This window comes from Helianthus annuus, chromosome 12, assembly GCF_002127325.2.
Source record: "Helianthus annuus cultivar XRQ/B chromosome 12, HanXRQr2.0-SUNRISE, whole genome shotgun sequence".
In the NCBI taxonomy this organism is placed as follows: Eukaryota; Viridiplantae; Streptophyta; class Magnoliopsida; order Asterales; family Asteraceae; genus Helianthus; species Helianthus annuus.
In genome coordinates, this window is record NC_035444.2 from 146392962 (window position 1) to 146403005 (window position 10044).

General features: G+C 34.3%; 1 protein-coding gene across 1 annotated transcript; it reads left to right on the forward strand.

Annotated features, from left to right (window-relative positions):
- The first annotated feature begins 849 nt into the window (after positions 1 to 849).
- On the forward strand, positions 850 to 2544 carry LOC110880955 (transcription factor CYCLOIDEA). The gene is made up of 2 exons (XM_022129369.2): positions 850 to 2249; positions 2324 to 2544. Exon 1 carries the CDS (start codon positions 1292 to 1294, stop codon positions 2204 to 2206), a length of 915 nt encoding a protein of 304 aa, XP_021985061.1. The 5' UTR covers positions 850 to 1291; the 3' UTR covers positions 2207 to 2249; positions 2324 to 2544.
- The last annotated feature ends 7500 nt before the right edge of the window (positions 2545 to 10044 follow it).

The window sequence follows — 10044 nt, forward strand, 5'->3', positions numbered from 1 at the left end:
AAATGTGTTGTTGTTTGAGTTTATGAAGATTTGCAGGTCTCAGACGAGCTTTCCGCCAATTCTCTGGTAGAAGCATTAGCGGCGACGCCTTGTATTAGCGACGACATGATGATTATTAGTGGCCGAGTATTAGCGACGACGTATTATCGGCGATATGTCACCTTTAAGCGGCGATATACGGTACCTTTAGCGGCAATAAAGGTCCCCGCTATTGCCATGCAATTCTTGTAGTGTGCCGTAACGGATCGAACAAATCCCGACCGAACAACATTTGTACCGTATCGCTATTTGTTTTAGTGGTTTCGATCGAAGTAAAAATACATGTTAATATCTTTTTGGGCATATCAAGACTTTATTTTTCTAGTTTTATCTTTTGATTACATGAAAGTCTTCAATTCTTCCTATGTGTGATAATCAATTATAGTTTTAAAATCAACTGACGATTAAACAATAGATCATGAAGCTTAATATACGTAGTCCGTACCCGTTCCTTTCTTTTTTTTCAATGTATACCGTAGACACCCGTTTCTTTCTTTTCTATTCAATGTATAGTTAGATTAACATTAATAATCTTATGAACATTTCTTGATGTTTATTAAAATGGACTTGCTTCAAAATTACTTATTTTTTTCCTGTAACAATAATAAGTTAATGATATAAATTTGGATTGGTAATATATATAAGATGTTTAGTGAAGAATTAAAAACAAATCAGGAAAATTAGGCATACATCAACAAACAAATAACCTTAGAATATTTTCTGTAATACATGCACGTACAATTTCCCTCTATAAAATGGCATATTCATAACCCTAGATGGACGACTAAACCTTTGGCTTTGACCAATAGCCAGGAGTCTTGAAAAGAAAATATGATTGCATTGCATTGCATCTGATTAGATTTCCCCACAAATAATCATATTTGGATTTGTCTGTTTCCTCCATTAAAATTTCCTTTTCCTATTTTAAAAGAAAAAAGTGGTATCTATTCTATATCTCATGTAAAGGTACATGCTCACTCTAGTGTTTCCAGAAAAAACCTCTTCTTTTTTAGGAAGTGCCACTAGTTTACTTAATTATGCCCTAAAAGATGAGCATTTGTTTCCCAGGTGGAAATTAATTAAGATTCTTTCCCCTAAAAGATCAAGATTTGTGACTCTGAAGAAGATGCATTAATTATACAGATTAATTCATCTTGAAGAAAGGTCATATTTTTCAACTTTTCATCTATGATTAGATGAATATTTAGTTGAAAAGTTTAAATTTTTTGTGTTTTTAAATTTTCTTCTAAATATGTTTAGTTCTTCAAACCCTTTTACTTCATCCATCCATGGCCTCCCTCCTTCTTCTAATATTTTTCTCGGTCAAGAAAAAGATGGTGTTTACTTCAACCCATTTTTCACTGGAGAATATTGTTCTTTTGATCCTCCTATTAAAGAATCAGAGTTACAAAACTGTGAAAATAATAACAATAATGATAACAACAACAACAATAATAATAATCATCTGAAGCTTTCAGATTCAGTGATTTCTCCCTCTAGAAAGAGAGTTGCAGCTTCAAAGAAAGATAGGCATAGTAAGATCTTCACAGCTCAAGGTCCAAGAGATCGGAGGGTAAGATTGTCCATTGACATTTCAAAAAAGTTTTTTGGTCTGCAAGATTTGCTAGGGTTTGACAAAGCAAGCAAAACCCTTGATTGGCTGTTCACAAGATCCAAGGCTGCCATCAAAGATTTGGTTGAAGAAATGAAGCACACTTCATCTTCAACTCTTTCAGACCAATGTGAAGAAGTGTTCATGGAGAAAGGATCAGACTATCTTCACAAGAACGGAAGAAAGAAGAAGCCAGCGGCTAAATGCATCAAAAGGAAGAAGAAAACAGCACAAGAACACAAATCTGGAATTCATTTGAATCTTGCAGCTAGAAGCCAGTTAAGGGCAGAGGCAAGAGCAAGAGCTAGAGAAAGAACACTGGAAAAATTGAGGATGAAGAAGCTCAATAATGATGTGAAGAATGTTGTTGGCGATAGTGATTACTGCTTTCTTCAAACAACCCAAATTCAATCCCAAAGTAATCATGAAGTCAAAATTGGGGAAGCTTTGACCCAAGGAAAGCTTCCAAAGCCATACTCTTTGCTGTATAATTCCCAACACAACTATGTTTACTCAAAAGGTTCAAGATCCCATTTCAAGAACTGTGCTCATTAAATATACAGCTTCACTCCTTGTCCTTGAACTAGATCTTCAAGAGGTACATTAGTTATGTTCACATTAGTTTCAATCATAATGTATTTTAGTTGATTAATGAAATATTTTAAATGGCAGGGATTAAATCATATATTTTAATATGTTCTTGACTAGCCAGCAGCCAGATCCAGTGATCAGTTCAACATATTTTGTCGATGCTGGTGCGACTTATTCTGTAAGGATGTAAGTCCATAATTCTTGTTGTGAATTTAGTTAATTAATCAAATTAATTAATATAAAGTGTATGCCTTTGAGTGTTTGTAATGATGTATGAAATCGATCTACATATGTATAATGTACTTGTGATATGGACTTTTAAAAACAATCCTTTGATTCTTTGTTTCTTGTCATCTCGTTTCGATGCTGTCTTAGACAAAGAAAGTGCGTCGACCAATTATTCTAACTGATATATGTAACTGGTTTTGACATTCTTGTTGATATTGCACCTTTCCTTTTGTGGTACATTTGTAGCTAGCTATAGTTGCTGAGTTAATCTTTATCGTTAGTCTGTACCTAAGATGTTTTTGAGGTGATTAAGAAATCCCAAATTAAGTTTCTCTTGTAACTACCAAAGGGCTTGTAGCTCAAAGGTATCAAGGTGTTGCGTTGGTGTCTCTCTCCCAGATGGTGAGTGCTCAAGTCTCACATGAGACAAGTGGTGTAGATTTTTGGGGTAGTTGTAGTTTGCCATTCAAGAAAAAAAATTCTCTTGTACTTAACTACTACCATAGTACCACTACCATTAACAATATCTTAGATTTTAGGGGTTGTTTCAGTTAGATCTCTTCTGGTTTATAACTTCAAATGTATTTAATATCAACATTCTTTATCACAATGTAGTAACTTAAAACATGAAATGTTTTAAGTCTTGCATATGTAATTTCATTGTATTGATAATATGTTCATATCAAGATAATTTCTTGCAAAACTTCCAGTGAATTTTCTCGGCTCTTTATTTTCTCAAATCGGATATCCCCGGTTTTTCTTAGAGAAAACCACGACGATACAACAAGAAACACATTTTTGAGCACACGACCGAGTTATTATTATTACTAACTAGAACTAAAAATTTTAAAAGTGAGTTATTGAGCAAAAACACTAGGTCCCAGATGCTTTAAGAGTAAATCTCAACCATTAATATTAAACCCTAAAAGAAGAATACCTTTCTTTATGTGGTCCTTTCTGTATAAGCAATCAGAAGCCAAAATTAGGTCTTTTTTGGTGATCTTAAATAAGCAATTAAGCCAAGATGATTTGTGGACAGTAGAAGTTCTTTGCCAGCATGCATTAAGTACATTAACACCCTTTAAAGTTTGAATGTCGAACTTCATCCACGTATTAGGTTTTGACACTTTTTTCTTTGAACGGCCAACAAAAATTTTATTAATCACGGTTTCAACACTTTTATTCAATCTTTTTCTGGTTTCTTTTTCCCTTTTCCCTTTTATTTCTTAAAATAATATCAATATGCAGGGCAGATTTAGAATGTTAGTAGGGGTAGCACGGGCTACCCCTCAACCCCGTCTACGTAGTGTAAAAATACCCCTTAACTCCGTTTCCGTAGTGTAAAAATACCCCTCAACTTCGTCTCCGTTATACAAATGATACCCCTGGTCTAAAAAATAAAAAATTGGGATACCACTAAATTTCTGGGCTAGTTCCGCTGCTGTCAATATAGATACGTTCATCTTTCAAATTGGTAGATAGGTTGTAAGCATGTTTCCTTTGTCTGCATATGTAATTCTTCTGATGAATTGAAGAAACTGTAATATGAAATACGAATCCTGAGTTTTAGGAATTTTGTTATCTAAAAACCAGTGGGTGTTCTGAAAATACAATACATAAATTAGAAATGATCAAGAACCGCAAAAATGTAATCTGAAAATTGAAACACTTAGCAAAAAAGACGAAGAAAACACGAACCACTTGCCGATCATGGTAGAAAGAAAAGTTTACAACTTTTTGCATCATTGTCACAGTTGCAAAAGAACAGGTTGTGTTTCAAATAATGACCCGCATGACCCAGTTCTTCCGAAAGTAAATGATTAAACAATCAAGAACTTATCAATAGTGATAGTAATAGTGGCATCTCCACATCACCATGTTTTTTAAGGCATCTCTACATCACCATGTATGAACAAAAAGAACCTTGAGAGAGTTGTGAAGGGTGATGAAATATACGAAACAAAAGCATACATATATACACACTCATAGGGTGAGGTTCTCTTTACGGACACTAAATAATGGCGTAAACAAACTTAAATCGTTTATTTTTATTTTTTTTATCAATGATTTATATTTTAAAATCTTGTACTTCCTACTTACAAATGTGTATGTTTCTACACAAAAAAAGCTATTAAATGAATTTGATTTTAAATTTTTAATCGTTCATCTACCCATGTATAGGTTATATAAATAAACATAATCTGTTACGTTATATTAGAAGTTCATTAGAGACGAATAAACATAGGATTTTTATCGTTTTCTTTTATTTAAAAAAAAAAAATTAAGATTGGAAAGAAAGGATGCTTGTTATAAAGAGAGTGAAGTGACCTTCTCCATTGATATAAATGTAGTTCACAATATTCTTTACTTCAAATTGGTTTTTTTATTCAACATTCCTATCCATATATATTTGTATATACACGTGTGGCTATGTTCTGAATTAAGATAGTGAACGGAATTTTTTATTTCATAGGATGGTTAGATAGATTTGTTGCGTGATGGAGTTGCAGATAAAGTATGGTGGTTGCTAGGTGTATTAAGACTACCACTGATGTCACTTCTCTTTATAAGGTGGTGGTTGGGTTTACTGGGTACTATGTCCCCCAGCACCACATAAACACAGCATATTTCTGATTTCAACTTCCATAAAATCCAACCAAAAAGGGTTGAAAAGTCAAAGATTTTTGCTTTAAAGTTTAGATACCCAAAAGTCTTGAAACCCTAATAATATATGTAGAATTCTCAGAATCCCCCTATACTCTTATTTATTTTTTTCGTCTAAACCTAAAGAATAAAATATATTATTAAATATGTAACAAACTTTTTTTATTTAAACGACCAACTAAATCACCGGATAAGCATCCTGCAATGCCCTCAATCGAGCAAATGCATTCACGGGCGCTGCTTTGTAGGGGCCAGGGGCGCCCGACCCTCCGAACTTTTCGCTCAGTAGTGTCCGGTATGTAGTTTTCGTATAGAACTTTTTAGGTATATACGTTTTCGACCCCTCGGTTTTATAATTTTTTTAGGTATATACGTTTTCGACCCTCCGGTCGGAAATCTCAAGCTTCGCCACTGAATGTATCCCCTCCGCCTTAACGGTCAGAGTTGGATGCATACCCGAGCCACCAAGCCACCAGTTCCAGGGAAACCCGCCCGCCTGAAGTCCCACTGCAATAAAACCTGGTTCGACTCGGTTTCGAATTGGCGACCTCCAAAGAGCTCTAGTTCTAAACTTCATAGCCACTACCAATATCTTTCAGAGTGATGACAGTGAGAGTTGAACTTAGAACCTTAAGTGCTTGTGTAGTGGGGCACTATATGCCCTCATAAAGCTCCTATAAAGCCCCAAACACCACTACGAGGGGCTTTATGAGACAAAAAAAGGTGGGTGGCGTTATATATATGACGCCTGATGAGGGGGGAGGATTTCAAAAATGGACCAATAAAAAAAAGCAAGTGTTTTTTTAATTAATTAATAAAATTGAAAATTAATAATTAGGTAATGATAGGTAGGGGTTTTATGACTACGGGCTCTAGTGATATAACGCCCCACAAAATCTCTGTATAACGTGGCACGACACGTGTCGCATAACACCCCACAAAGAGCTTTATGACTACAGATGACCTAAAAAAAGAAACCAGGTAACTAACTACTACACTAAGTTGTTATAACAATAACAATGTTTTTCAAGAAATGGCTAAATGGTAAAGACGATTTTGAAGTAATGATTTTGATGTATTGACTATTAGTGGTGAATATAGGGAGCACTAACATGATATGATGCTTAACATTCTGTCTTAAAACTCGGCTTTAATATTTTTTTTTCAAACTAGGGTTAAAGACCCATCCGCGTTGCGGCGCGGGTACATCGTAAACATTGAATGGATTAGTCCAAACATTATATGATGTATTAACCATATGAAAACACACATTTCGACGTATCTAGTTGAACTCATGTAACCTGTATAAGCATTGTCATTGGATCAAACGTAAAGTAAATGAAATTCATATCGAACAATAACTTGAATTTATACGAAAACGTACATAAAAATGTGCACGTAGAAATGGTTTCTTTAAACGAAAACGTACATAAAAATATGCACGTAAAAATGGTTTCTTTAAACGAAAACGTATTATATTTGACCTGACTCGTCTATAAAAAAAGTTTACGTCGGAATGTAGAAGAAATCATATTTATACATACCTGTACATAAAATATGCACGTAAAAAATAGTTTTTAAGTAAAGAAAGTATAGGGGTAAACCGAAACAAAATATTAGTAAAAAAATTAATAGGTTAAAACTGTTCGTAAAACCGTGCCAAGTAGCACCAATGCAACAACGACATCGACTCTCAACATCGTAAAAATAAAATAGATAAAAAGGTAAAAATTACACTGAACGAAAAGGCGACTAAAATCGTTGAACCACACACACCCGTTACAGTGTGTTAATGCGAAGAAATTAACCAGAAACGTAAAACGTAGAAAATAATAACTTAGTCGATGTAGGACCCGCCCATTGCGGCGAAGTTTTTAAAAGGGAAAAAATGGACGCGTTGCTACGGGTCTATCAAATATGGGAAAATAGAGCAAAAACGTTGAAACTCATATGCACGCCACGACATGTTAACTCGCAAAATTTAGAACGAAATGTAAAACAAAAAACTTGCGAAAGATAAAAGGTATGGGGGAACAAAGTTGTAAATAATAAAGTGTTGTGTTAAATTACAAAAGATGAAAAAGTTTGAGTTAAAAGTAAAAAATTCAAATGGGTTAAAATGTAAAAGATTAAACTTTAATGTTGAAAGTGGAAAATCAAGTAATGGGTTAAAATTTAAAAGATAAAACTTGAAGGTAGAAAGTGGAAAATCTTTTTTTTTTTTTTTGAAAAAGCCCCCAAACAAAGGGTACAACCAATGATGCATAAGAAAGTTGTAAATTTATATATGGAATAAGAAAAAGTCAACTAGTAGGCAAGAATGATATTTTTAAATTAACTAGGTGATGCCAGCCCGCGTTGCGGGGCGATAGCCGAATAATTCTCAACCAATTAAAAAAATAATATTATAGTTTTGCTAAAAAAAAAAGTAAAAAGAGTGTTAGGCAGCTCCTTGACATTATTTTTAGCTGGGGCAAAGTCATATTTATATTTTTACTTGGGGGAAAAATCAATTTTTTTTTCCGAGGGTAAAATCCTAACTTTTAGCTAGAGGAAAACCATATTTTTATTTTACACTGGGGGCAAAAACCTAATTTGAATTGAAGGTGATATCATAATTTTGAACCGAGAGGAAAATCGTAAATTTTAGCCGGAGAAAAAAAAACATAATTTTATTTTGAACTGGGGGCAAATATGTAATTTTAAACTAAGTCAAAACCGTAATTTTAAAGTGCATATAAAATAATAAACTTGTGTAAAATCGTAATTTTGAGCTGGGGGTAAAACAAAATTTTATTTTGAACTGGGGTGAAAACGTAATTTTGGCTGAGGGTAAAAGCGTAATTTTTTTATTGAGGGCGAAATCTTATTTTTTAGCTCGGGGCAAAAGGGTAAATGTATTTTGAAGTTTTGGCAAAACCGTATTTTTTAACCAGGGGCAAAAACGTAATTTGAAGTGGGTATAAAATAATAAACCGGTTGGTCCAATGGATATTGCTCGCCGCCGATTTGAACCAATGGTAAAGAAACACTATTCCAGGGCGAAAACGTAATTTTAAAGTGTGTATAAAATAATAAACTGGTTGGTCCAATGACAAAGGGTCAGCCGCCCATTTGAACCAATGGCAAGAAGATGCTATTCCTGCTATGTTCTTTGTAGGGCTGGCAATAGATATATGTAAAAGACACGATTAAACCTATTTACTAAAAAAATACACAATATGATTTTTTTACTTTTCTATAAATAAATAAAATTATGAGTTTAGGATCCATCATTTCTTTTTCTTGGTATATAAAATATAAAACTATGTTATAGAAATGAGATATCAAGTAGTTAAACGAGTTGTATTCATATTTAATACTTGTATTACACGCATCGTCAGAGACTTGTTAAACCCGATAAAACACGATTTGCCAGCTCTAGTTCTTTGTATATGTTGAAAATGAAAATGCTTCTACTCTTCAGCTGCTTATACTGTTTCTTTCCTTCAATTATTAATTAATAATTAATAATTAATAATTAATAATTAATAATTAATGATTAATTATTAATATATAGGATAATTCAGATGATTTTGTCAAACACTACAACAACACTGACTCAAATATAAAACTCTTACATTTGTGCTTTAGGCTCTCGAAATTTTAAAGTTATACCTCGCTATGTATTAACTAGAGTAAATTGCCATTTTAGTCCCTGAGTTTTGTCTAAATTTGTCATTTTAGTCCAAATAGTTTTTTTTCTTCTGCGTCCCTGACTTTTCCCTTTTTTTGCCATTTTGATCACATACACTAACTTCATCCAAAAACTCCATCCTTAACCAGGGGTATTTTGGAGATTTTCATTTTAAATGTTTTCAATTGCCATTTTGATCCAATTCCAAAAAATCAAAAAAAATCCAAAAAATTCTTAAAAATAATAAAAATTCTAAAAAATCATAAAAGTTCTAAAAAATTCTAAAAAAATACAAAAAATCCGTTTCGGCGCGAACCGTTTCGAACCCGAACCGTTTCGAGCTAAACCGTTTCGACGCGAACCGTTTCGACCCATACCGTTTCGACCCGAACCGTTTCGAGCTGAGCCGTTTCGACGTGAACCGTTTCGACCCGTACCGTTTCGAGCTGAACCGTTTCGATGAAAACCGTTTCGAGCTGAACCGTTTCGAGCTGAACCGTTTCGACCCGTACCGGTTCGAGCTGAACCGTTTCGACCCGTACCGTTTCGAGGCACGGTTCGCGTCGAAATGATTCAGCTCGAAACGGTTCGGGTCGAAACGGTACGGGTCGAAACGGTTCGCGTCGAAACGGTTCAGCTCGAAACGGTTCAGCTCGAAACGGTTCGGGTCGAAACGGTACGGGTCGAAACGGTTCGCGTCGAAACGGTTCTGGTCGAAACGGTACGGGTCGAAACGGTACGGGTCGAAACGGTTCGGGTCGAAACGGTACGGGTCGAAATGGATCGCGTCGAAACGGTTCAGCTCGAAACGGTTCGGGTTCGAAACGGTTCGCGCCGAAACGGATTTTTTGGATTTTTTTTTGAATTTTTATGATTTTTTAAAATTTTTTGGAATTTTTTTGATTTTTTGGAATTTTTTTGATTTTTTGGAATTGGATCAAAATGGCAATTGAAAACATTTAAAATGAAAATCTCCAAAATAACCCTGGTTAAAGATGGAGTTAGTGTATGTGATCAAAATGGCAATAAAAGGGAAAAGTCAGGGACCCAGAGGCAAAAAAAAAACTATTTGGACTAAAATGGCAAATTTGGACAAAACTCAGGGACTAAAATGGCAATTTACTCTATTAACTAGGATATTAATATTTTTAACGTTCTATTGCATCCAAGTTGTAAGCAACTAAGAGAGTGTTTGGTATTGCGTTTTTAAAATAGATTTTGCGTTTTTAAACTG